The 27,721-nt window shown below is 47.5% G+C and overlaps 1 protein-coding gene and 1 long non-coding RNA gene across 4 annotated transcripts in view; one reads left to right on the forward strand and one right to left on the reverse strand.

The window, feature by feature from the left end:
- Positions 1-16,434, reverse strand: part of MAF (MAF bZIP transcription factor) — a 250,915-nt gene extending 234,481 nt beyond the window's left edge. For 2 of the 3 annotated variants that reach the window (XM_048515671.1, XM_048515672.1), the window contains exons 1-2: positions 14,698-16,434; positions 698-759 (exon numbers count right to left, since the gene is read on the reverse strand). In XM_048515671.1, the coding sequence (XP_048371628.1) occupies positions 726-759; positions 14,698-15,794 (1,131 nt within the window). In that variant the 5' untranslated portion in view covers positions 15,795-16,434 and the 3' untranslated portion in view covers positions 698-725. The remainder of the gene's footprint in view (positions 1-697; positions 760-14,697) is intronic. The other variant, XM_048515670.1, reaches the window with a different exon arrangement.
- Positions 16,435-16,538: 104 nt separating this feature from the next.
- Positions 16,539-24,623, forward strand: LOC125443502. The gene is made up of 3 exons (XR_007246131.1): positions 16,539-17,206; positions 20,492-21,126; positions 23,484-24,623. It is a non-coding gene; the product is annotated as an uncharacterized LOC125443502 (long non-coding RNA).
- The last annotated feature ends 3,098 nt before the right edge of the window (positions 24,624-27,721 follow it).

A 27,721-nucleotide genomic window follows, 5' to 3' on the forward strand; every position in this document is an offset into this window, starting at 1 on the left:
TGGTTCTTGTTAGCCACAAGAGACAGCCAAAACCAGTGCTGCAGATCTGAATTATGCAAAGAGAAAGACTAGCATCATCACACCAGGAGAAAGAGAGAGGGAGGAGAAAATGGTCAGATGTCCATCTCTGCACCCAGGCAAATATACAGACAAGTTTAAACACCCAAAGGTGGCTCACTCTTCCCACCAACATCTGCTTATCGAGCTTTAGAACACGAAGCCCCGTGATTTGGAAAAGTCAGCCAAGGGTACGAAAATGAGGCTGTTTCATTTGGAGGCCGAGGTGCTACATCTACACAATCATGTCGCAAAAGGTAAACTGAGTAGCACGGATCTTTCATACAATTTGAGACAGGCTGTCAGAATTCGTGCTCCATAAAGCCACAGCACATTCTGGAATGCGCACGGGTAAAAAAAATGAAGCATAACAGCAGCGCCACGTCTGAAAGCGGCGACACACGGCCCATGAAATCACAGAGGAAATCTGCTTGGTATCCAAAGAGGAAGGCGAGAAAATGCAGCACAGAAGTCCACCGTTACACAGAAACAGCGGCTTGCTCAAAGCTTTCGGGAAAAAATCAATAAGGAAACTCTCATTGTATTCAATAGATTTTGCATCATGCACCAGCTTGGCAATTTGGTTTGGTTTTTTTTTTTAAAAAAATCCCAACTATATGAAAAGGAAAACAAAGTGTACCTTTTCAGACTTCAGGCAACAGGGATTCTCACATCACTGATGTAGAAGATTCTCTTGGGTACCTAATTTAGTAAAATATATTAAAATAAACAACATAGTATTAATAAGGGGGTTCTGAAAAGCTACATTTGTATAAACCCTGTACAAGGCAGAGTTATTTTTTGTTTTTCTTTAACAATATACTATTACAGGATGGATACTAAAGTAGTATTGTGGGAAATGGACTTCTATTTCATTAAAAAAATACTACATGTTCTGATGTTTGTTAATATAATAGTACTTCCTTAAAGTTGGAAATTAAATAACCTTTTCATACTTTTCATAAGCTGTGAACCATAATACTTCCAGGTTTTCCCTACTGAATTGATTGTATTGATATTTATATTTAATTCAAATAATTAATTAGCCATGTTAATATAAATGGGAGAGATTATATGTTCTTTGTTAGTTTCCAGGCAACCCTGCAATCTCAAAAAAGAGAAACCTCATTTTTCACTTTAATATATTTAAGTTATGCATGCTTGGATTGCAAAGAACCCCCCCTCCCCCGCCCCAACAGAACAAAACACACATTTAAAACTCTGTTTTAAAAAAACTGAGCTTTGGAATGCATTGGAACTGCTACAGTGCAACCACTTTACCCTAGAGCAACCCCAGTCAAAAACATTGCTTCATACTAAACAAACTGAAATGATCATACAGTTAACATTACCTAAAAGTGGACAACACAAATTCTGGGGAAATGGTCCATGCTTGTATATAGCAGCATGCTTAGAAAAATAAATCCTGTAACTTGACATTAAAAGGGGGAAAAAAAGACGACTTATAGGAGTGATTGCCAAACTTCTGATCAGCACAGAAAAACTGTCCACTCTACTTTTTTTCTTACTATTTTATTTTTCCTCCAGAGATACAGATCCCTATGAACAACAAAGCTTAGTGGTGTGAAATATTGAAACTTGTAGAACACACGTAAAATGTGCTGGATTGTGTGGGAAAACACAACAGTAGACTGCGAGATACATAATGATGGCTTCCGGATGCCTCCCGTGCCTGCCTCCTGTGTTATTTTTGGATCAAAAAAGAGCAAGCGATTGGGGATACTGCCTCCTTAAATGCAATATTTGGCATTCCGCCCAGGATCTCTTAAACAGATGACTTCTTTAGACCTTGGGTGTCATTTTCCTCAAGATGACCTCTGCTTTCATGCCAACTGGCGAATCCATCCAATTATGAATGCATTCATTTGGAAGGGATAGGTATTCAATTCTCCGCCCCCCCCCCCCCACGCACCTGAAGTGCGTCCAAAAAATCTGTTGTGGTCAGCATCCTTTTATTATCTTAAGGCTATCCAGAGGATATCCCTGCTCTGGCACAACCCCCAACACAATCGGCTCAGAAGATCTAAAGCCCGAGAACAGGCTCTTTGCAGAGGCAGCACACGAAGTCCAACCACTCCGTTCAAATGATCTGGTGATTTGGGATTAATAGACAGAGGAAGCAAGAAGTTCAGCATTAATGCAGCCCAGCGAGGCAATTAGGTTTATAGTGCAATCCAGAACAGAGTTTCTCCAGTCTAAACCCATTGACTTCAATTGGCTTAGATTGGAGTAACTCTGTTCTGGATTGCACTGCTATTCATTTCACATGGCTGATATTATTCCTATCTTTTTTTCGTTTGGCAGCATTGGTATGAGAGTTAACATTCGTTTGTCCCTCCTCATCTGGGTCTCTTACAAGCTGGTGAGAGCCAGAGTGGTATAGGGGTTAAGAGTGGCAGACTCTTATCTGGTGAACTGAATTTGTTAGTCATACATTCCTGCCTGGTGACCTTGGGCTAGTCACAGTGCTCACAAGGCATCTGTTGTGGGGAGAGGGAGGGAAAGGAGTTTGTAAGCCACTTTAAGACTCCTTACTGGAGGGAGAAGCAGAATATAAATCCAAACTCATCTTACATATATGTTTTAAAAAACCTTCCCCAAGAAAAACTGGTGGAATTGTCAATCTAATCTGATACAAATCTCTTCTCTTTCAATCTTACTATTTCCATTTTACCATTATTAAAGCTTGGCTTTGGACTAAGTCCCACATCAAATGTACAATACACTTTTTCTACCCACACACTCACTTTCTACCCACACACTCACACACTCACCCCCTGCCCCAAGACTAAAATTTGTGGTATATTCTAGAATGCCCTGATCTAGATGGCACAGGCTACCCCAGAGGTCTGCAACCTGCGGCTCTCCAGATGTTCATGGACTACAATTCCCATCAGCCCCTGCCAGCATAGCCAATTGGCCATGCTGGCAGGGGCTGATGGGAATTGTTTCAAGGCTGTCTGGAGAACCACAGGTCTAGTCAGGCTAAACTAATCTCTCCAGGTCTCAAGCTAAGTAGGCCCAGCTGTGGTTAATATTTGGATGGGAGACCACCAAGAAGTCCAGGGACACTATGCAGAGGCAGGCAATGGCAAACCGCCTCGGAAATGAGCTGTGACTTGGCAGCATTTTCCTCTACCAAGATGGCCTCCTTAGGTGCTTGCAAAAAGGAGAATACAATAAACTTGTCATTCCTAGCACTCACAAGTGCTGCGGGCCCCTCACCACTTTCCTATTTGCAGATGATTTCACCAGTGGAGCAAAAAACGGTATCTCACAAAGATTTTTTTAAAAAATAACCTCAAATAAATAAGCTCCCTGTGCAGGAACACTTTGACCCCTTGGGTTAACTGCAATGGTCCCAACCAGCCAAATTCATTAGCAGATAAAGACACACAACGGGGACTCCTCTCCTGCAAACACCCCAGGCTGTTTTTTTTAGATCTTTCTAAAGGTTAAAAGAAAGAAAGGGAGTGCAATGAATACAAAGGGCAGGAATATGGAACCGGAACTTCCATGAAGCAGCAATTTAGAAGCCTGGGCTTCAGATGTGACCTCTGAAAAATGTATAAAGGGGTGGAAATGACATACTTTTTGTATGTTTCTTGTCTGAATGTTAACCACCTAGAGCTCATCAGGAATATGCAAGGAAATAAATTGCAGACACCATTTGCACTAAGAGATACAGAAGTCATTTAGGGCAATGCTCTCAGAAGCTGGTATCAAAATCTGTCGTGTTTTTTTAAATGCACATTTTAAACCTGCAGTTAATGACTCAGCCAAATGACTCTGGTTCCATTTACCTGCAGCTAGTTTCTGAGTCTTGAGAAGCCAAAAAGTCTTAGAAAACCATCACGCCCTGCAAGGGATTAATTGCCCTCACAAAGGTCACAATCTGTTCTTGTAGCATGAGTATGAAAATAGAAAGAAAAGTTTAGTGCAGGCATTAACATGGCGGGCTGCTAGAAGGTTTTGTTCAAGGTGGAGGCTGCATACCTTGAACCAGCAGTCACACAAGTGAAACTTCTTCCAGTCAACAATGGTCGTAGCCAAAGACCCACCCCTGCTAGACCTAGCCCTGTTAGAAGAAGAGAAGAGTTGGCTTTTATACCCTACCTTTCTCTCAAGGAGTCTCAAAGTGGCTTACAATCGTCTTTCCTTCCTCTCCTCACAGATCTTTTTTTGCTTAATTGAAGTGGTAGGTGGAGACGAGAGGAGTTCTGAGAGAAGAACTGTGACTTAAGGCCCAAGGTCACTTGGCTTAGAGGCTTCATGTGTGGAAGTGGGGAAAACAAATCTGGTTCGCCAGATTAGAGTCTGCTACATGCGTGGAGGAGCAGAGAATAAAATCTGGTTTCCTGGTTAGAGTCCACTGCTTTTAACCACAACAACAGGCTGGTTAAGAAGACACTTGGATCATGGCAAACAGTGGCAAGGAGATCAAATATGCTTGGGTGTTCACAAAGAACTGGGGTGTGATATTAGCCATCAAGACTGTCTCTGGGCACCAGTTGGGTTCTGCTGAAGGCCTATTTGACCAAGAAAGTAGGAACAAACTGTCCCATAACCTGCAATCAACATCTCAGAGGCTGCTTCTCCACAACCCGTCTCCCTTGCCATGTCTGGAGAAGGAAGGAAGGTGGCATTGGCCCCTGGGGGTAGGGGCCCACAGTTGACTGACAACCAGCTGATGCCAGTCAATCAGTAGGCTCCCTTCAATAGATGCTCCATAAGTTTTGGGGTATGCTTGGAAAGGCAAAGTAACCCTGGAGCCCCCCTGCCCTTTTAATAGGAAAGAGAAAGAGAAGTGAGAAAGAGAAGGGGACCAGCTCCAATCCAGTCTCCTTGACTCAGCACTGAACTTGCCGCCCCCAAATATGTCAGGCCCAACAGGAAAAGAGAACTCCTGTCCTTCTGTTCATTTCCCAGCAGGCAGTGCTTCTCTTTGTGCTTTAGTTTGACTGTCGCTTAGGAGAGGAGGACCAAGCAAGAATACCCAAAACCCAAAACAGATGTTGCTAAAAATGGAGAAGGAGGCGCCAACAACCTACCCAACACTGGCCGAGCTGGTCCTTTCAGCCACACACCGGCTGATGCCAGATGGAGGAAACCGTCTGCATTTTCCTCCCCGGGAGAATCCGCACAAATCTACTGGGAAGCTCTATTCGGTCGTCCCTATTGATTCCCCATTTCTTCCCTATTCCCGCCGCCACTGGGGTTCTTAAAACCCGCCCGAAAGCCCTGCACCTCGCTGCAAATTCGGCCTGCCTTCTCCCCTGAATGCGCTTTTACGCACGGGCAACTTTCCATGTTTAGGGAAGCCGCCTCTGACTCTGGAGGGGCAAAGAAGACCGGCGACATCCGCTTCCTGCTGCCCTTTCCTGTGTGCCGGGGCAACCAGGTGATCCTTTGCCTCTTGCTCGAAAGGCCTGATTAAAGGATCGCAGCATCGGTCCCCTCAGGTGCTTCTTCTCCAAAAAGTTCTCCGGCGCCTGGCTCCTTCGCGCACCTGCCGTGCCAAAGGACCCGACGACCGAGTTGCCCCGGAATATCCTTGCCCTCTCCACCCGAGTCCGCGCGGGGCGGTTCGCGCTGCTGAGGAATAGCGATCCTATGTCTGCTTAGCTGGGAAATAGGGCTATCGATTGAACTCGGGGTTGCTTTCCAGTAAGCATCCCTACTAAGCGAGCACGGGGAATCCTTCGCGCCCTGTGGCTCTCCGCTCCATCTACATACCCGTTGCTAACAGGTAATCTCCACCCTACCGGAGCATCTGCTCGCAGGATCTTCATGCGCTTTTCAGTACTTATTTTTAGGGGTGGTTTGAGGACTCGTGTAACTCTGGGAGAATTGCTGCCAAGTAAATGCGTGTAGGGTTGCAGCAGCTGGAGCGCGTTTGACTCCAGCCGGAGCGCACAGAACTCCACAGCCGACCCAAAGGCAGTTCTCTTCCTTCGTTGTCGGCTGCTGTTAGGTTCCCTGGCTGGAAAACACGTGCAGCAGTTTTAAGCTCTCTGCTTAATCGCGCTTGAAGCCTGTCACACTTTCGAGTGTTATAGGGAAAGCAATACCACGCCTGCCTCTTTCTCGGGGTTCGACGCCCAGGGTCTGGCCAAAGACCAGCACCATCATCAGTGGGCCCACCAGGGGGTCTACTCAGAATCCCACTTAATGTGTTCAAGGGCGGGGTTGGCTAGTCCCAGGAATTGCATTTAAATCAGGTGCACCGCGCGGCTGGTGAGATGATCGCGAATGAAACGTGCATCGCGACCCGCGCACCCCTGATGGCATTTTAGGGCTATGAAATGTGGGGGGTTCTTTGTCCGGAAGGCACATCGCCCCAAGCCTATGAGCAAAATCTCTTTTACTCTACGCAAATTTGTGTATGCAATTCCTAGCGAAGTAACCATGAAACACAAAACCTCCCGCTGCCTCCTCTTTCCTACGCATGCACACAACACTAAGGGATTACCCTGATCCCACATGCCTGTGCGTCTTCCGCGAGAAGGCAAGGCTCTCCCTGTTTAGGGACACTTCGTTGGGACTTGCTTAGTGTAAGGTACGCGGAGTTTTACAAGTTGGCTGAACCCGCGGGAGGGGAGCGCTCCGTTTGGTGCGCGCAGTGAGTTCGAACGGGGGATGCCGCGCAGCCTGATTTTAACCCCGTTCGAGCTCACTGCGCGCACCAAACGGAGCGCTCCCCTCCCGCGGGTTCAGCCAACATTTTCCCCAAGTCCAAGTGCGTAAAACGCGCTTTCCGCGGAAGAGAGCCGGCTCTCCCCTCTCGGCTGCGCTCCCCTCCGTTGGGGCGGCATCGGGGCCCTCCAAAACGCTGCCAGTCAAGGTCCGGCGGAGCTCGCGGAGCCTGACTTCCGAGGAAGCGCGATGAAGGCGCGAGCAGCGAGAATCCCAACTCCGAGGAGCGAGTGCGTCAAAGTTTACTTTGGAGAGCAAGTCGGGAGAACGTATTACAAACTGGCCAGTTTCCTCCAAGCGCCTTTCTCGGGCGTGTTTGTGTGTGTGTGTTTGTGTTGTTGACCTCGGGAAACGGCCCAACTCGTGGTTTCTCCTCCCAACCCCAGAAGGAAAAGCCCGGGGAGCGATCCTGGCCAGTTCTCCCTCGCGGTGGGACGTCTGCAAGCCGCTGTGGGGACCGTATTGTTATAGCCCAAGAAGTCCGTGCCGTGCCTGGGTTGGCAATGGGGTAGCCTGGGGATCCTCCTTTCCTCGATGCTGGAAGAGTTGGACTAGAGGGCAGCTTTGGTTTATTGCCTCCCTGACCGAGAACCGGGATTATTAAAGGTGGGGAAGAGGGGTGGCATGAAGTTTATGGCATACTTAGGGGACAGAAGGTCAAACTTCCTTAAAGCACGATCCTTAAAATGCTTGCGCCCGTGCTACGGAAATGTGGCCGCGATCCAGCTTTGGAGCGGCCCGCGGGGAAAGGGGGAGAACTGCCTCTGCGGCGGTTCCACTGGGAGCAAATGAACCGGCTTCGATTCGGAGCGGGTCACTGTCGAGAGACCTTCCTCTCCTGCGGTTCCTCCGGATTCAGCAAGCGCCACGAGGAAAACTTCGCAACTTTAGGGCAGCGGACACTTTCCTGGTTGGCCCTCCAGAGCCACGACGGGATTCCTTCCGGATCTTGCCGCAGTACCGTTGCCCCCTCCCTCCCTGGGCATAGATTTCCAACAGCCCCTACAACCACGCACCGCCTGGACCTCTTCCAATGCAACCCCATGTTGAAATATTCAGTTGCTTGCCACGGGCTTAGACTGGGCTAATGGAACATAGGATCGCGCGACTGGGTTGCGCTTCAGGTCCGGTGGAAAGGTTTTCGCTCGTCCCTGGGATGCAGATTGCAGCACCTGTCGGCGTCCCAGCCCTCACCTGCTCCCTGGCCTGCTTACTTGGGAGTCACTCCCCTTGTCACCAAAAGGATTCGCTCCCCAGGAAACGCGTCTCGGCGGAACGCAGAAAGCTTCCCACAGGTCCGCCAGGACGCAGCGCAAAGGCAAGCGAATCAGTAACCGGGTTTGGCCGCGGGCAAAGCGGCCCCGAAGGCCCCGATCTCCGAAGCCAGACGCCCCGCAGCTTGGTCGGGTCTCCAGGAGGCTCTGGAGCGACCCAGCCCGCAAGGAAGCGCCATTCATTCCTCGTGCTTCCGGATTTTTCTCGTGGAAACCAATCCGGACCAGGAGCAGCAGTTTACGCCTAAGCGAATAAAATCGCATCGACCGGCTTACGGGGCCGGGCTGCCGACGGCGAGGCGCTGCTGTTTGGACCGAACCAGGCCCCGAATGTGAAACCCCCGCCCTTAACGCACTGGCTTCGTTCTTGCCCCGTTTGGAGATAGGATGATTTCGTCCGGTGCGGATGAAAATCAAGGTGTACCAGGTGGGCCTAGGTGGGAAACGATGCCCTTTTGGCGAGTTCCTACGCGGGTGGACTTGGAAGTTAAATCGCACTGACTTGGAAGTTAAATCCCACATTGTGTTCAAGAGATCTGCGTGGAGTCACTTCGATCTAAGCCAGGTTCCAGTTGGAGCGACTCTGCATAGAATGGGAATGGGAGTTCAACCCTAAGAACACTTTCCTAGGAGTAAGCCCCATTGTAGACCTGAACAGCATTCTGAGTTGACCTGCGGAGGATTGTGGTAGAAGGGGCAGGTAGCCAGGTGGGGCTTGAGCGAGTCCCACTGTACCCGCTGCTGCTTGGGCCCCTGACCTTTAAACACAACACATACCAAAACAGGCCAGGGACATTGGGGTCTGGGCTATTTGCAAGCATCTTTGAAAACTTAAGAGCCAAACAGCGAGAGGAGAGTGTCTCCAAATAAAAATCTTTCACTCGGCTTTTAGGGGACGGATGTCCAAGTGCTGCCGTTCGTCTGAATGCAGGGTCATCTTTCCAAGGCGCAGAGGTTCAAATCTCTTTTTCCGCCCCGCCCCGCCGCGGTCCTCCCTCCCTGTGTGGTCCTGCCACCCGAGCAGCTGATCCTGATCCGCGCGTCCTTGACTCGTTCCAGCCGGGAAGGAAGCCAGCCCCCCCTCCCAACCAGGCGCAGTTACTAGATGCTGCAAGCAGGAGGGCAAAAGAGATATGGGGGGGAGGGGGGGTTACATAGGATTTCGGGCCAAGGGGCAAAGGGATGCTATGGAGCCTCGAGGGCGTTGAAGAAGAGCTGTGGAAAGGGATGAAAGGCAGACTTTGGAAGGACCAACTTTATAAGACTGTGGCCAAATTATGCCTGAAATTTACAACAGTTTTGCAGGGCGGTGACGAATAACAAGATCAGATTTTGGAAGGGGGGTGTCGTAAAGCCAAGCAAAGAGAGGTTTTAAAAACAAATAGCCGCCACCCACACCCACAAACACCGCCTTGACAAAAAGTTGCGGAAGAAGATACCCTGCAGGATCTGGTGGTTGTGGGAAGCAGGGAAAGTTTTCTTCAAACCCCCTTCCTCCTTCCCTCGCACTGTTCAAGAGGAACAGAAATTCTGTCGGCGGGTGAGGCGGAGGCGGGCCCGATCCAAAGCTCCCACTTACTCGGAAGTAAGCGCCGCCGCATTCAGGACTGCATCCTTCAGCCACGTGCGCCCGAGCGCAGATGGCACTAGAAAGAACTTGGCAATGCCGAGAAATCTGAGGGGAGGGGGGAAGAGAGAGCGACCGGAAAAGGGGGTACGGAGGGGGCAGGGTGGCCACGATCCCTTCACCCTCTGCTGCTTTCGGCTTCCTTTCGAACACAGAGAGCTCAGGGAACCCGGCAGGAAGAGTTGGAGACGCTTCTGAACCAAACGCCCGAGGGGCGCACAGGTGGGGGACAGCTTTAGAGGCTTCTCCAAGCAGTTCTGTGAAGGGGGTGGGAGGCGACACACTATCCTCCTCGAAAGGACACTTGTAGACCCCACCACCAAGCCGGCTGGCCTTCAGAGCGTCGCCCTTTTCCTCTCCGGAGCAGACCAGCCCCATCCCCGGCCAGGGATCCTCCTGCTTTGGGAAGGGAGAGCAAGGAAATGCTGGCTTGTTGTGAAGGGCCCGCGGCTGGAAGGCAGGGCTTCCCTCTCGGTTGCCAGAAGCGTCAAAGAGTCTTTGCAAACTTTGCCCCGCTCTCCGGCTCCGAGTGGTTATTTTCCAAGGCCGGTTTGGCAACACGTGCGCCGGTTTGCGCCCTCCCTCCTTCCCTCCCTCCCGGCTCGGGTTGCCAAGAAGGCGCACAGCTCGGCCTGCTGCGAACCTCGGGCAGTTTCAGTCTCCACGGCGGGCTGGGATCCTCACAAAACCAGAAGGAAGTTATGGCCTGCACACACACACACACTCTTATATCCTCTTTGCTTCTGGGGAGTGCGAGCGCCCTTTTGCAAATGCAGGGGTGCTTTTTTCCAAGAAAGGCAACGGAGCCAAAGTCTGGTTTCACGCTTATGGGGAGGGTCAGACGTTTGGTCCTTTGTGTGGGCTGTTCATGGTGGAGGGGTGGATATATTGAAGGGTGGCCCCACTTCAGCCAGAGGCCCAGGGCCGCTTTGCAGAGAGGTCTAAACATTTCAGGCAGGGCAGTGGAAAAGCCCTACTATCTTTATAAGGGCAGATCATTCCTCTGATCGGCCAATGGCAGGCAGTTTACCTTCCGATTACACATTAACCTTCCCAGAGAGTTGCAGTGATGCACTCTGCAATTCCCTTGGCAGGGATCAGAATAAGGTCAAGTGCTAAAGGATGACAGGGGTGAGGGTGTCAGGATTAAGAAGAGGCTGGGTTGACTTGGCCTTTGGCAGAGCGAGGAAGCCACTGGAACCGGGTGCCCTTTGAGGTGCCCCTTCCCCTTTGCCCAGCATGAGTTTCACAGCTCCATGCCAGAAACCCGGAAAAGAATAGCGGGGTTAGGGGACAGGAATGGTCCTAGGCCTGCACAGATTCACTGGCTTTTTGTTATATAACTCTCAGCAGATACAGATCTGCAATCTACAGGACTGCTGAGAGGAAAGGTAATCAACTGTACCTTAGGGCAAAGCTAGGCCCCACAAGTTTGTTAAGAGTCTGATGACCTTTGCACGTGGCTCAGCAGGGGTTGAACAGCAGTATCTTGTAAATTTTTACAGGCCAAATCTTGCCTGTAAATGAAAAACATGGCCCAGGTCCCAGCAATTTCTGTGGCAGAGTCCTGTCCCCCCTCCCCACTTGCTTTCTGTGCCTCCTCCACAACAGTCCAGCTTTTACCCAGTTACTAAGATCACTCAGTTGGGGAAGCTACATGGGGTGGGGGGGGAGGGATCACCCAGTTGATGCCATAGCTAGAGTACAAGAACAGCACTGCGTGGACTTTAAAGGCAGAAAATCTTTTGGGGAAGGCAGAAAGAGTGTTTGCTCTTTCTACCCACCTCAAAAACAAAGCACTGCGGATTTTGTTTCCGGGAAAAGTTGTCCAAGTCCTTAGATTCTTGTCTCCTCTCTTGTGAAGGTTTGTGGAATGATTGGGGCTAGCGGTGACTTTTTTTTTTAAATGACTTTCCTGAACAGGACAGAAAAAAAGGATCCACTAAAATTCAAGGAGCATTGGAGGGCTGAGCTACTGCAATAGGATGGTTGACTTTCTTCCCTTTGAAAGGGCTGTTGCCACCCCCATGTCACAAGCTGCTTTTGAAACAGAGGTTTCAACAGCAGCTGTCCATTTGCCCTGGGATGCAGGCGACCAACTGAGGGCCAGGAGGCTAAAGCATCCCTCTGCATACTTTGTGGAACATATTTCACAGCTCGGCCACAATTGTCTGCCTCTCACCATGGCAGGAAGTGTATTTCCATCCCCAGAAATCTGCTGCAGGCCTATCTTTTACCACTGGCTGGTGTGTTCTGCCCAGTTATGTAAAGTTTAATTCTGTCATAAAACTATCCGACCACAGAGTTTTGAAAGCAAAACTCATCACTGAGGTCAGCAGCTTCAAAATACAAGCGAAGGGCATGACTCACAAGCAAGTCGTCAGGCCTTCCAAAATGATTTGGAAACTCAAAAAAAAAAAGAAGTTAAGCCAAGACCTGAAAGTGTATATTTTCCACTTACCTGTGGGATAAATGTGGAAAGGTGGATAGCAATTTTCAACCTTGTATGTAGGGGATCTAAAACAGCCTATAGCTTCTACTTTATCCATACACATATCATGCCATTATACCGCCCCCTTTCAATGCCCAACTAGATACTCTTCTTAAATAGCATAAATACCATTCCTAAATTTAGTGTGCTTGACTTTTTCGTAAACTACAAACTAACAAAACAGTACGGAATCAAAAAATGAAGTTTATTATAGTAGATTATTCTTTCTTTTTTGATATAACCATAGAGTTGAAAAAAGTGAAAGGAAAACACATAGGGAACATCACACATAGTTAGTAACTTAAAATATGAAACAAATTTTGCACAGCAAAATATGTAAAAGGAAAAAAGTAACTGACAAGATTTTTTTATATTTATTGTGGCAAGGTTTTTACTTTCCATTTTTTTAAAAAGACAGGATTATCAGTCCCTGAAAATGAACTTTACTGGTTAATGCCTTTAAACCTTTGTGAATTTTGTGAAGTTACAGAAAATCCAGTTCTGCACCACAATACAACTGTAAAAAAATCTGCATCATTTAAAAAACCGAGCAGTAATGCCTTCTTTTGCAACTGCATAATGGTGTTAGCATCTGAGTCAGGGTTGTAATGGTTTATCTCTTTTTATGCTTTCAGGTTATATCATAGTGCAATTCAATCCCAAATAGTTCAATTTCCCCAAAAAAACCCAGCACCCCCAAACCCAACCATACATGTTGAACACAAAATACCCCTATTAATATAAACAAGGGGGGCTCCCCTTTTTTAATACTTTGGTTTCCAAATACAGTCAGTGGTATAGCAAGGACTACATATACCCAACTTGTTTTAAAGTTGTAATCACATGCTGCAATAAGCTACTTTAAAAAAAAAACCAGTCCCATTGTAATTCTAACCCCTTTTAACATCACAACAGTGAACAATTTAGTGCATAATTTTTTTTAAAAAAAGACCTACATCTAGACAGACCTAACTCTTCTGAATTAATCTATAACATTCCTTTATCTGTAGCATACATTTGAACTGGGCTAACAGACAATAAAAACTCGAATTAAATTATATTGTAGGAACCCATAGCATTCCACATTGGACAATGACCAAATGCAAAAGGAAAACTTAAAAAATAGACAGAAATGAGGTTGATCATTCCAAAATAAAATTTAGACTGCTTTAAGCGCAACAGTATGGAGTTCAAATTCCATAAATTGGAAGGCGATCTCACTCTTTATTTTTTGACCAGTTCCCCCCCCCCCCAAGAAACGTCTTCCCAAAGTTCTTTTTTTGACTCATTAACATGATCACAATCGATTGTGGCTTCCTTTTTTTCAGGGATTGTTTCTTTCTTTCTTTTAAAAGATGGGCGTTTCAGTGCATTTTTTAAAAAAAGAAGTCTGAAGTTTGCAGCAACTCAAAGCAGTTTTCCAGAGCAGATGCACCCTTGGATGGGGAGGAGGAAGAAACAAAATAATGGAAGTTGGCACTTTTTTGATTGCAGTTCAAAAAAGTGGCGAGGAGGCGAGATAACTAAAGAGGAAAACATGTCATGCCATCATAGTCTTCAAAGTCCATATCCAAGCAAAAGGAAAAAAAATATACCATACATGTCCAGCATGCAAGGCGGTTTTTTAATCAATATAATGTCTCTTTTCTCTCTCTCTCTCTCTCTCCCCCCCACACAGTCTTTTCTTTGAAAGAGTTCTATAGTTAATAACCAAGCAGCAAGCATAATGCATGAGATGAGGATGGTATTCTAATGGCAGGCAAAAAAGAACAAAATAAGTTTTCACCGTTTGGCAGCTTAAAAGCCAAAAGTCACGTCATGAACACCTGGGAAGGCTGGATGAGAGCTTCTTTTGGCAGGTTGATCTAGATATATTTCTCTAGGTTTAGCACAACAGCAGACGGGGCTGGGAAAGCTGAGGTCTAAAACTTGCATAAACTTTTTTTCCGCGTCTGTTTCTTTTTGTGTGTGCGTGTCTCTGCATCTTTTTTGTTTTTGCAAAGTTCAAAACCCATACGAAGAACTCAGCGTGGCAGAAAAAAAGTTTTTTTTTTGGGGGGGGGCACACACCGCAAACTCAAAAGCAAAGAGGGGATTGGGGGGTTGGCGTTAACGCGGGCGACAGCTTTCAAAGGCCAGCTTCCTCTGCAGAACCGAGTCCATGGTGGGAAACTGGGGTGTGTGTTTTTTTTAAAATGCACACAGTTAAAAGCCCCCTCCCCAAACACACACACAAAAGAAAGTAGGCAGGCTGTCACCAAGTCCAACTTTTTGCAAACAAAACACCCTCCAAGTGGACGTCTGTTGTTTTTTTTAAAAGCAATCTAAAAAAACCGAGGCGACCGGGACGGGGGCGTTGGAGCCAGCCCCCCCTCCCAGCGCAAAAGTTACTCGCCCGGAGGAAACTTTTTGCGGCGCTTGTGTGCAGGGTGCCCAGGTGCTGTTTAGTGGCGGTGCGGTTTTTTTTGGGGGGGGGGGTCTCGGAGGGGGGAGAGAGAGTCGTGGGGTGGGGTCGTGGGGGGGCAACTCACATGAAAAACTCCGGCGAGGAGGGCTCGTCGCTGCTGGCGCCGTTTTCTCGGAAGCCGTTGCTGACCAGCTTCTCGTACTTCTCCTTGTAGGCGTCCCTCTCCCGGACCAGCCTGGAGATCTCCTGCTTGAGGTGCTCGACCTGCTGCAGCAGCTGGGTCTTCTCGGACTCGAGGACGTGCCGCTGCTGGACGCGCTTGAAGCGGCACGACTGGGCGTAGCCGCGGTTCTTGAGGGTGCGCCGCTTCTGCTTGAGCCGGATCACCTCCTCCTTGCTGACGCCGCGCAGCTGCCGGTTGAGCTCGCGCACCGACATGGTCACCAGCTGGTCGTCCGAGAAGCGGTCGTCGTAGGGCGAGCCGTGGTGCGGGTGCGAATGGTGCGCGTGCAGCCCGCCGCCGCCGCCGCCGCCGCCGCTGGAGCTGCCCCCGTTGCTGCTGCCGGCCGAGCTCTGCACGCTGCCCGGCTGCTGCTGCTGCTGCTGCTGCTGCTGCTGCTGGGGGTGGTGGTGCGGGTGGTGCGGGTGGAAGTGGGGCGCCCCTGCGCCGCCGCCGCTCTGCGCCGCCGCCGCCGCGATCACGGCCGACACCACGGCCGCCGCCGAGCCCATGTCGTCCGGGCCCATGGAGGCGGCCGGGCCGGCGCCCAGGGGCTGCCCGCGGGCATAGCCCTCGAAGCCGGTGCCCTGCAGCGGGTGGTGGTGGTGGCCGCTGCTGATGAGCGCCTCCACGGCGTCCTCGGGGCTGAAGGCGAGCGCCTCCGGGTTGAGCTGCTGCTGCGGCTGCGGGTAGCCGGTCATCCAGTAGTAGTCTTCCAAGGGGCCCTTCTGGTCGCCGCCCGAGCCCGGGCTGGGCGCCGAGAAGCTGGGCGACGGCGGCACCGAGCTGCAGGGCGTGCTCATCGGCGTGGACGACAGCGAGCCGCCGGCGATGAGGCGGCCGCACTGGCTGATGAGGCGCTCGCTCTCGCCGGGCTCCTTTTTCACCTCGAACTTCATCAGATCGAAGTCATTAACATATTCCATGGCCAGCGGACTGGTGGGCAGGTCGCCCCCGCCGCCCAGCGCCAGATCCGACGCCGCCGCCGCCGCCGTCGCCATCCTCTTGCCCGGCCGCCAGAAAGGGCCCGGCGCGACGGGGCTGCTCTGGCCGGCCAGCGGGTGCGCCAGCTTGCCGGTGGGCGGCTGCTCTGCTCTCCGGCTGCTTCTCTCTTCTCCGCTCCTGCTGCTGCTGCTGCTGCCGCCGCTGCTGCCGCGGCTCTCCGGCTCGCTCCTCCAGCCCCTTTGCCGCCGCCGCCGCTCCAACGTGCGCCCCCCCCCCCTTTGCAAAAGAGCGGCTCGGGGGGCTCTTCGGTGCGCCGCGGGCTGCTGCTGCTGCTGCTGCTGCTCCGGGTCTATTTATTTGCCTTTCGCATCTGGGCTGGCTGGGGTTTTTTTTTCTCTCGCTCTTGCAATTCCCTCCCCTTTCTCTCTCTCCCTTTCTGCAGCTTGCAAAAAAAGCACACGCAACCCGCTGCAACTGGAAATGGGAGTTCGCTGCAGAAGAACGGTCCGAGAGATTTTTTTAGGGGGGGTGGGGGTCGCTCTCGTTTAACACTTCATGGCGCTCCTTTTGGGCTTTGGTTTTTGCTTTGCACGCCAAGTGCAAAGAGAGAGAGAGAGGTTCACCATCGGGGGGAGGGAGGACGAGGAGGAGGAGATAGATCCCCGGAGAATTGGAGATCAGCAATCTTTTTTTTTTTTTGGTTAAAGGAACAAAATGAAAAGATCTGCAAAAAAAAAAAGAAAAGAAAGAAAAAGGAATCCTCAGGTCAAGGCGATGACCCCAAACAGCGCCAGGTTTTTGTTGCTGGGGGAAGAGGAGGAGGAGAAAAAATCAGAGCGACTTAAAAGTCCCAACAAGCGCCGGCCGCGAGAAGTGTTTTAAAGCGCTCGTCCAGGAGGAGAGTTTGCGAGCAGGCGGCCTTTTATAGCGCGCCTGACGTCAAGGGGGACAGGGACGCCCGGGCCCAGCCAATCGGCGCCCGCGAAGCCGGCCCTCATTAGCATAAAAATATAGTAACAAGGAAACTTTTCGAAGCTGTCAATCAGGGAGCCAATCAGCTGACTGTCAGCTGGGGAAGAGGGCTTTTTTGTTCTTTTAACTCCTTCGCCGCCGAAGCCGCTCGCTTGGGACGCGCCCCCCGGAGAGGAGTCGCCGAGACCTCCAGAAAGCCGCCGTGTCGTTGCTACCGGGGAGTGATTGGCAGGTCTTTCGAAAGTGCCCGCGGGGTACCGGTTGGAGACGGACGGAGGCTTTCCAGTCGCCAAGGACGCCTGGTTCCTCGTGCCTTTTGCAGCGCACTGAAACATCTGGTTAACTTGGCGGGGGGGGGGCAGAAGGGTGCTTGCACAGCTGCTTTGCTCTCGTCGCTTTGCCTTCGGAGCCCCGGGAGGAACTCGCGCTCTATCCGCGATTGGGAACGATCTGCGCGGAGGGGGCGCTCCAGAGATCGACCGTTTCCCGGCTCGAGGTAGGGACGGGAGGGAGGGGGGGGGGGTTAAGGGGTAGGATTGTGGATCCTACCCCTTTTGGGAAAGCCACGGGTTGGGGAAGAGTTAATGCAGACCTCCGCTGTCCCCCGAGGAGGAGCCAACCTGAGCCCCCTCCCCCACCCGCTCCGCGCCCGGTACTCCCTCCCCGCTTGCCCATCTTTTCCTCTTAGGGCATCAGGGGCACTCATCGGCTTCCTGGCTAGGAGGGCTGCGGGCCCGATCCTCCGCTCGATGAATCCACAAGAGGTCCTAGTGTTAGAAAAAAGTTTCTAGCTGCCTGCTACGATGTCGCTCCCCTCTTTTCTTTCCAATGCTGCCCCTTCCCCGAAGCGAATGCATTAAGAAAAAAACTGCAGAAACCTCCAAAATATGTTCTAAAGTTTAAAAATTGCATTTCGGGGACGGGGTGAGTATGTGTGTGTGGAGCGAATTTTTTTTTTTAAAGGTTTAAAATATGAACCTTAACCCTTGCGAGCAGATGTTTCCGGGAGGGGGGGGGTTGGTCTATGAAATTAAAAATCAAAACATACAAATACCCCCCTTTTGGGAGGAGAGAAGGTGGGGTGTTAACCCGTTTCAAAGGAGAATGGATGGGAAGGAAATTAACCAGCCTTGAAGTGTTCAGTTTAAACCTCGACAGCGCCACCTTTCGGTATATGTTAGTATAGGTCGGCTTCATGTTTGAACCGCTTTCAATTTTCTCGAAGTGGGGGGAACCATAAAAGTGTAAATATGACAGGACAGCCTGACATTAACTCCTTAAAGCCCGAGGATTTGCAAATCTTCCTCTAATTGAAGGCAGTTTGCCAATCATTCTTTAACTCATTCCCATCTATATGTAGAAGATTAACCCCGCAGAATATTTTGAGGAAAAAGACTTTAGATATATCTGCTCCAGCCCCACCTTTTTAAAAATGTGTGTGTATTAAGACAAACCAATATTTAAAAGTGACAGCCTTGATTTTTTAAAAAAATACAACAACCTAACTTCATGGTAACATCAATAGAACTAGAGTTACCTGTAATTTGATGATAAACAGGTTGCTTCTGGTTAGTAAGATTAAGTGCAGCGCTATAAAGTTGTTTATCTGGAAAAAGTAATTCTCAGAAACCCAACAGATGACACTTAGTCATATATTAAACCAGTCTTTTGACCATTGTACTTTGGTGAATGGCTTCTGCCTGCTATGAGCGTTTCCTCCTGGAAAATCTCACAAGTATTGAGTTTGCTTAGAGGGCCTTTGCCATTGGTCTACAGAAGCCATCCTTTTCTGTAGTTACCCAAACTCAGCTTATTACAGAACAGGTATTTTGGGTGTCCTGACATTTCTCAGCCATTGTTGTTGGGATCTGTACTGTAGTTTGGTCTCAGACTCTTTGAGATGGTGTCTGGACTGACGTGTTGGCATGGAAAACTTAGAGTTGCCACCCTAGGATGCCAAGATTGCTTTGTAGGCAGAATGCAAAAATGCAGAGATCTCTGACAACGTTTCAGAGATTGCATTCACGAGTTAAGTCAACGTGACGCGTCTAGGTTTGATTTCAGTGTCTGAGAATTGTCAGCAACAACAATTCCACCCCCACCCCCCAAAAAACACATTTTTTCCTCCATAAATCTCATCAGGACAGGCTAAATTCCTTCTATTTGGTTTCTTCTGCAGTAAGATAAATGTGGTGTGATAGATCATTTTTAGCCTTCTGGCTGCTATGAATCACAAACACGTGTTAATACTTTAAACTGAAAAAAAAAAAGTTATTGCTCTTCTGGAGTTACACTTGTAGCAGTTTTGTCGGATTAGAAACATCTCCTTCATCCCATTAAAAAAACCAGTTCCTTTGGGCAGAGATGTTTTAATGTAGTTTTCAGCCCTTAAATTACTATCCCCCCCTCCCCCCCCCCCCGCCTTGAGTCAGCTTTGAAAAATAGGCAGAGAATTAAAGCAAACAGTGTTGGGGAATGACATCTACTGCTGCAAACTTCACTGGGCTTTGGCCTGCAAAATATCAAGTCCAATTACTGCAAGTGTGGGATTCTCCTAATTTGAATGTTCGAGGTGACGGGGGGCAGTCAAGCGTAGCCTGTTGAGTAGTGTACCCGGGAAGAAGAGGAGAAGGAGGGCTGTGCTCAGTTTTAAAGATAACCTCCTGAAGAAACACGACCACCTTCTTCCTTTTCCCAATGCAGATTTCGCGTTTTGGCAGCGTTTTGCTGTATTATTGAGAACCCACAATGGGTGTCTAAACATTTACAGTTCTCTATTAAGACTGCCTATTCTCTAACAATTGCAGGCTCTTCTTTCAATTAGAGCCATTCAGTCCTCTGTCTTTTTGTGGCTATGACAGGCCAAATTCCCTCCCTGTGCCTACACTGTCTCTCGCTTCTAGTTTGCTTGCTTTCGAGCCTGTCTATTAATCGACAGAGTCTATAAGGCCCAGTTTTAATAGTCTTTCTGCTTTTCAAGGAACTCTTCTCTCCCCCTTCAAGAATGCACAGCTGGGGGTATCTGGTTGTCAAAGACTGGTTTTCAAAAGAAGAGCATTGAGCTTTCCAGACATGGAGAGCTTCTTTTGCAACAGGCAAGGCATTGCCAGTTCGGCGAACTACACAGCGGCCCACACGCTGCACACGCCATTCCGACATAGCGCCACACAACACTATGACACAGTCCTTGGTGCCTGCCAGAGTACATATGAAAGACTTCCTTGGCTGAGCAAACAAGCAAAGCAAGGTTTAGAAAAGTCAGGCGACATACCTCTTGTGAGTTATATTGACTTTGAGTGTCATTTGTTATAACTTAAACTCATCTGTCAAGGCTAACACATTAAGTGCAGTTATGACTCCCTTTGTTTATCCAGTGCCTTATTTTATGGCATAGAACCAAACTGTGCCCACTACAATTAAGTACGAAAGGCAATCCAATTGATTTCCCAAAGACTTCTACAGGGGAAGTAGAAATGGCTGAGGTATCCCCTGCTCTTAGACACCCAGCTAGATAAATCCTTTTAACCATGCTTTAGATCCCTTAACGGGACAAGCAAATAACAAATCACTGTTAGCAGATTTATGGGAAAGAAATAATAGAATCAGACGAGATAATCTGATGGGGTAAAATTGCTGAGGAAACAAGTCCCCCTCCTTGTCCATGTCTATGAAAACAGTATCCCGATAACCAGAAGTCATTACGAATAGGTGAATTATGAGGGAAATAATCATCCTTGTAATTCAGTATTTATTAATCCTTTTCTCTTTAAACAATTTGCAGATGCCTGAGAAAATCCACCTCAAAGATCTATTCTTCGTCTGCACCTGTGTATAGATGTATATTTTTCCTCACTGGGTGTAATTTACTGTTTGCATTACCTGTGTTTTATTTCATAATTGAGCATTTTGCATTCAAATTTATGTAATGGATTCGGCACATTTCTGCCCGATTAGCATAAATAGTCACTTCATGAATTACTAACAAAGTTGATCTGAAAAATATCGGCGTATTATTTTATTAAGTGGAACACAAACATATGTTCAATAAATTCTTGTTTGCTGGTGGCAGGAAGGAAAGCGCTACGATCCCCGGCTGCGATGCAGCGTGGATGAAAGGAGAGGATAAGCTGAGTTAATTTATATGTATGAAATTAATTTGCCCTGTCAACCTTTCTGTTTATCTTTAATAAAGAAGAATGCCCGGGACTATTGCGATGCCAAGAATCACAAGGCGAGAAGAGACAGTGGCTGCAGCATCCGTGACATTTCTCCTTCTTAATTTCTTATATGGACCTACGTGATTCAGAGGGACAATCTGAATCGTTTATTTTTTTTGGCAGTTCAGTTTTCCTTTGGGATAAATTGGCAGTTTGGCCCAAGTCAGGCAGATTACACCAATGGAGCTGCAAGAAGCAAGTGAGTGGAAATTTCTCCGAATTCCAGTTTTCACTCCCTTTCTTTTTTAATCACTGTGGTTTCAATCCAGTGTAAAGTTACGCTTGCTTAAGCCTCATTGAAATCAATAAAAATTAAGTATGCGTGAGTCTGTGCTGGATCTCACTGAATCACCCAGGTGAAATTTAGTCAGTCAATACGATTTGAGTCCTGGTGGGAATTCTCATCCCTCTGGTCTTCGAACTAGATTTCGCTTGCAGTGACCATAGACATTGATGTGCAACAGAAGCATCCTGTACAGAACTCTGCGCATGTTGAACTGTGCATGCTGTCTTTACTTGCTTTTAATTATGTTATTTATAGTACACCTTTGTTTCTGAGAATCAAGGCAGATAACGCAGTTCTAGGTCTATATGTTCCATGGGATGGAATGTCCAATAAGCAATGTAATAGGAACCAGTTTTTTGATCAGTAGATAGTAGGAGGAGTGGTTTTGTGTCATTCTAAAAAAAAAGAGTGCATAGACTTTTATGCCCCACCCCCAGCAGGCTGAGAGAAACAGCTCTGAGCTAGGGAAGATTTTGAGCCATTTCATACACTTCTGCCTTATGCAGCAAACAGGAAGATTCATATGTGAAAGCAAAGTGCATTGCCATACTTCTCTTTGCCATTATATATGGACACATGTAAAATTGGGAGGGACTGTGGCTCAGTGGTAGTGCAGAAAATACTAGGTTCAGTTCCTGCCATCTCCAGTTTCAAAAAAAAAATCAGGTGGTTCTGATGTCAAAGTTTTTTCCTGAGATACTGGGGAACCAGTTTGAGCAGACTACGCTGCCTTTGATCCACTAATGACCTGGCTTAGCACGAAGCAGCTTTTCCTATCAAAGACTGTGGCCCAATGGTTAGAGCATCTGCTTTCCATGCAGGAGGTCCCATGTTCAGCCCAGCATTCCCAGTATTAAAAGAGTCAGGTGGTACGGAGGACAGCTATCCGAGACTCTGGAGAGCTGCTGCCAGTCTGGGTAGGCAATACTGATGCAGGATGTGACAAATGTGTATTTAACTTGGGTGGCACTGTGTCCTGTCTGAAGCAAGTACATTTGCATTTGTTTATTTATATTCCACATTTCTCTCCAGTTGAGTCTCAGATTGGCTCAGGAATTTGTTCTCCCTGCTCCATTTGCCTACAACAACAATCCTGTGAGGTAGGCTAGGGAGAGAGTTTGTGATTGGGTCCTAGGTCACCCTGTGAGCTTCCATGGATAAAGCGGAGATTCAAATCGGGTCTCCTGGAATCCTCATCCAACACTCTATGCAGCCAGCGTAGAGGACTGGTTGAGAGCGGGGGGCTCTGATCTGGAGAACCATGCTTGATTCCCCCAATTCGCCACATGAGCTTCTGACTCTGATCTGGTGAACTGGATTTGTCTCATCTACATGAAGCCTGCTGGGTGAGTTTGGGCTAGTCACAGTACTCTCAGAACTCTCTCAGCCCCACCCACTTCACAAGGTGTCTGTTGTGGGAATAGGAAGGGAAGGAGTTTGTGAGTCGCTCTGAGGCTCCTTATAGGAGAGAAAGGTGGGATATAAATCCAAATTCTTCTTCTGTCCACTATGCTGCACCAGCTGTTCTGTTTGAATCAGGCAAGGAACAGCTTGGTTTGGTGGCTTTAAGAACTTCACTAAGTGTGAAGCAGAACCAGAGCAAAATGTGTGTTGGTGTCTTTGTCAATTATGTGGTGTAGCAAAAACCACCTGTTTTCAATGGGATCTCTCTCTCCGTAACTTATAATGAAAGGCTAAGGATCCAAGAAATTAAAGCATGCAATTAAAGAGCCAATATCAGAACAGGCATGTTCTTGAGCCCTGATTCACAATTGGTTGAACGCCGTGGAGCCCTCTGCACCAAAGTTCCTTGCATCAGAGAAAAGTGCCATCCCTCTACGGGATCCCAAACAATCAGCAAAATAGATCACCAGCTGATAATAGCTACCACTGTTTTGAAAAGACTGGGGGATCCAGCCCCCAGTTCCTGACTCCTGCTTTCTGAATTTTGTTTGGGTATTTATATCTTACTCCCCTCCTCCCATGGTAACCCAAAAGAACCCTGTAGGGTAGGTTAGGGTAAGAGAGAGTGACTGTCCCAAGGTCATTCAGTGAGCTACCCTGACAGCATGTGGATTTGAACCCTGCTCTCCCAAATCCTAGCCCAATACTCTGTTTTATCAGTGCCGTTGCCAGTTATCTGCCTGGGTCTCTGTTCACCGCTAGATGAGGCTTTGTGGGTCACAGGAAGGGCAGCTGCAGCCCTGTTCATGCTTGCGATTCCTCCTCTGAGCAGGGATGCGTGTGCAAACTCTTCCTTCGCTGCACAGATCCTTCCTTCGGACTGGGGGGATTTTGTCTTGAGTAAACGCCGGCGAATTCGTCCTCAGCAGAGTCAGACGGATGCTTGAATAAAAGAGAAATGAATATGATAGATATAGTGGCTCATGTTTATCTGCACCTCACCATGCAAGAGTACCTGCCGGGTCTATCTGGGTAAGTGGAGAGGTGAGACTGCTATGTTTGCTGTTCTCTGGAATTCCCTGAGTGTTTTACAATCCATTACTCGGGCTACAGTTTTCTGACCAATTGGAGACCAGGCCTTCTTTCTCTCTTTTTCAGGCACAGAAAATCTCCTTTTTAAACCCACGCAGAGCATCAAATTGGACTCTGCTTGCTGGTAAACATTATGGCTTCCATTTTCTTCTCTTTCCTGCTTTCTCAACTTTGATTTTTCTCCATCAAATCCATTACAGATTTTATACATGCCTCTTTCTTCTGCAATAAATCCTTTTTTTTTTTCTTTTTTGGTCATCTCAGTCTTGATTTGTTTTAATTTTTTAAAAAATCAACAACCCGAGAGATTGGTTTTCTGTTATTATAAAGTTTATTCTGGTTGATTATCCATTCTGTGTAATACTTCTCATGCACAGGTTGTATTTTAAAACCTTCACTGCTAAATTGCCACAACCATGCTTTTATTTGTTTCTTATAGCGTATCATTATTTTCTATTTAATGTTAAGAGGTCTGCATACTTAGATTTCATGAGCTATTCAAAGTCATTCGGTTTTTCTGAGTTTCGAAATAGCTCCTAGCAAAAAGACTGAAGCATCAGTAGAGGCGTTTGCTTGGTGTATATTTTGAATCCATATCAGCAATTCTTATTCTCATCAGGTTATTGATAATATGTTAGAGGTAGTCCTAGCATAACACGGGGGGAAATTATTATGATACTGGGAGCATTTTCTCTTTCCTGGGAGACAAACTGCAGTTCTGCTAATCAGCAAATCGGAGTTGGTGGAACCGAAGATGCGGTACAGTTTTTTTATAGCAAACATAATTGGTTAATTCTCATGTAGAATTTTGTCTGAATTAAACAAAAAATCGATACATGCCCGGTTTATGTAAATCAATGCCAGTAATAAAAGAAATACTAAACTGAAATAAAGATTAAAAACACACAAAAAAATGGACATCTAGTGGAATTTATTATTTACAACCTGACTGTTTGCAGGACTGTATCCTGTGATTTTACAAGAAATTAAAATGTGATGTTTACTGTAGATTAAAGTGCAACGAATTGATCCCAAATCCAGAGAACTCACACACTAAATCTATATAAAATTGGTTAGTCCGAGGTGGGAAGAGGAATAGAGGGGATCTAATATAATTATTTCTGAAAACACAACAAGCTCTATAGCCTGGTCTGAATATGAATATATTAATGTATTTTTTTAACAACCGACCCCTGGTCTATTGTGTTTAACAGTGTCTATTGAAACTGGGAACACTTTTCTGTGAATTAAGGTACAGAAGTCCTTTCCAGCACTTGCTGAATCTGGCAAGTAACTTCTTTTTGGGGTGGAGAATAGAAGAAGAGGAGGAGGATTTGTTTTCATACTCTGTTTTTCTCAACCTTCAAGAAGTCTCAAAGTTGCTTACAACTGCCGTCCCTTCCCCTCCCCACAACAGACACCTTGTGAGACAGTTGGGGCTGAGAGAGTTCTGAGAGAACTATGACTAGACCAAGATCATCCAGCAGGCTTCACGTGGAGGAGCAGGAAAACAAATCCAGTTCACCAGATTAGAGTCTGCCACTCATGGGGAGGAATGAGGAATCAAACCTGGTTCACCTGATTACCGTTCACTGCTCTTAACCACTACAACATGCTGTTCGTAGCTTATACCTTGTATCCAAGATTGCTAAAACACTTAGGGAATTTATTTATTACATTTCTATCCTACCTTTTCTCCCAGGAGGAAGTCACAGTGATATATATAATCCTCTCTGCCTCCATTTTATCCTCACCACTGTGAAGTATGTTAGGCATAGTCACACATTATGGCACAGTGGGGATTTTTATCCCAGATTTCCCCATTTTTAGACCAACCACTGCACCATTTTTGCTCAACTAAGGTTTAAGGCATTGCAGTTTATATGGCTGCTACCATAGGATACAGACTGACTTCCTCTTAGCTAATCCTCTAATGTGACAGGACATGAAGATTTTCAACAGTTTACCATTAATTAAGAACCCTGTTCACACTATCCCAGGACAATAATGAAGAAGCTGTCTTCATTATTATTAGCTTGGGTTGCTGTTTGGTCATGTTGAATGAATGACATGATGTTTCCGCCATGTTTTCCAGCAGCTCCTGAATGTTTGGCTATAGAGGGGTCGGATTCAAAGATACTCCACTCCTCTCCCTTAACAAAGGTACCACTGAACTGATAGCTGCACAGAGTAGTGTCTGGGCTCCTGAAGGCAACCAGCCCCCTGCTTCCCAAATTATGTCCCCCTTTGCTTTGTCCTCTCAGCAGTACAGGTGAATCAGCCCTAATCTGCAATTGACAGAGAGGTCCTTTACCCTAACCCTATACCATTCAGTTCACTGTTGGAGGATACTCCATGTACACAGAAGAAGAGTTTGGGTTTACACCCCATCTTTCTCTCCTGAGGGAGACTCAAGATGACTTACAAGCTCCTTTCCTTTCCTCTCCCCACAACAGACACCTTGTGAGGTGAGACTAAAAGATTTCCAAAGAACTGTGACTAGCCCAAGGTCACCCAGCAGGAATGTAGGAGTGCGGAAACACATCTGGTTCACCAGATGGACCTCTGCCGCTCAGGTGGAGGAATGAGGAATCAAACCCAGTTCTCCAGAATAGAATCCACCTGCTCTTAACCACTACACCACGCTGACTCTACATACCACTACATACTTCATATGGCAAGGAATTCCCCCCTTTCTACATTCTTGAACAAGGAATCCTTGCTTTGGCAAACTCTAACTTATGAGGAGATGCTGGGTAAATGGTATCAGTGTGTTGATTGTTCCTATAGTACTCCACAGCTTTGGTCTTCAATGAGTAATGCACCACCAGAAGGAGCTCAAGAGGAAAGAGGTATCTTTTTTTATGACCATGCTAGCCCCAGCCACTGTTCAGAGAAGAAGCAGGTAGCAGAAGTCTCCTGTTCCTGCCAGAGATTCCCACAAGTTGCCTTGAGCTTGGAAAAGGCAGAGGAAATATACTCTGCCCTTTGTCACTGGCCATAGGAGTTAAGGCCATAGGAAACTTTCACCATTTTCATCAGTCCAAAAACACCAGTATGTGGGGTTGTGTTTGGGTTTTTATCTGGATTTGAAGGCACGCAGCCAGACCTTTCTCCAAACATCCCAAGCTGCTGCACTCCTCTCATCCCTCTGAATCAGAACTGTCACACCTGCAGAGGTGCTGTAACAGATCACTAGATGGGGAATCAGTTTGTGCCATAATGGAAACTCATGTGCCACTTCAGCAGCTGCATTGTGGGTAATTTTTTGCAGAATCAAGCTGGGTTTCTTACCTCAGCTTCACTCACTGATTTATTCAAAGTACCTTTATCCTAATGTAGGTCATATTGAAGAAGGGATCATCATCCCATTTGACAGTAAGATAACAGCCTATTGGCTTCTGATGTGCTTCTGGGTATAGTGAAATGTCTTCCCCAGTTGTACAGCAGCTGGTATCCTTAACCAGCCAAGTAATTTTAAAAATCTAAGCCCCCTTCCACACATGCAAAATAATGCATTTTCAAACCACTTTCACAACTGTTTGCAAGTGGATTTTGCTATTCCGCACAGCTTCAAAGAGCACTGAAAGCAGTTTGAAAGTGCATTATTCTGCATGTGCGGAATGAGCCATGGTCACACCAGTAGCTGGAACTCAAGACACAAATCAGAAGACTTCCCATCTTGAGTTCTTTCATGGTAACTAACCATCCCAGTCATAAAGAACCACTCTGGTCAACATTTACTGCCTGAAAACTTTGCTGTCCAAACAAATGAGGTCCACAGCACAGCTTGTACAATGGGTACTGAAGTATCAGTCATGTACGAGTCGTTTTTTTTCTCTGGCACCAGCTTTTACAATGAGATAGGTTTGCTGAGGTAAGAAACCCAGCTGGTTCAGAAAAAATTTACCCACAATGCTCAGCTACTGAAGTGGCCCGCGAGTTTCCGTTATGCTGAAGATTCTTCACACAGAAAGATAAAGAGCATTGAAGCAACGGTCACCTGTTATTT

The sequence above is a fragment of the Sphaerodactylus townsendi genome, linkage group LG14 (genome assembly GCF_021028975.2).
Source record: "Sphaerodactylus townsendi isolate TG3544 linkage group LG14, MPM_Stown_v2.3, whole genome shotgun sequence".
NCBI lineage: Eukaryota > Metazoa > Chordata > Lepidosauria > Squamata > Sphaerodactylidae > Sphaerodactylus > Sphaerodactylus townsendi.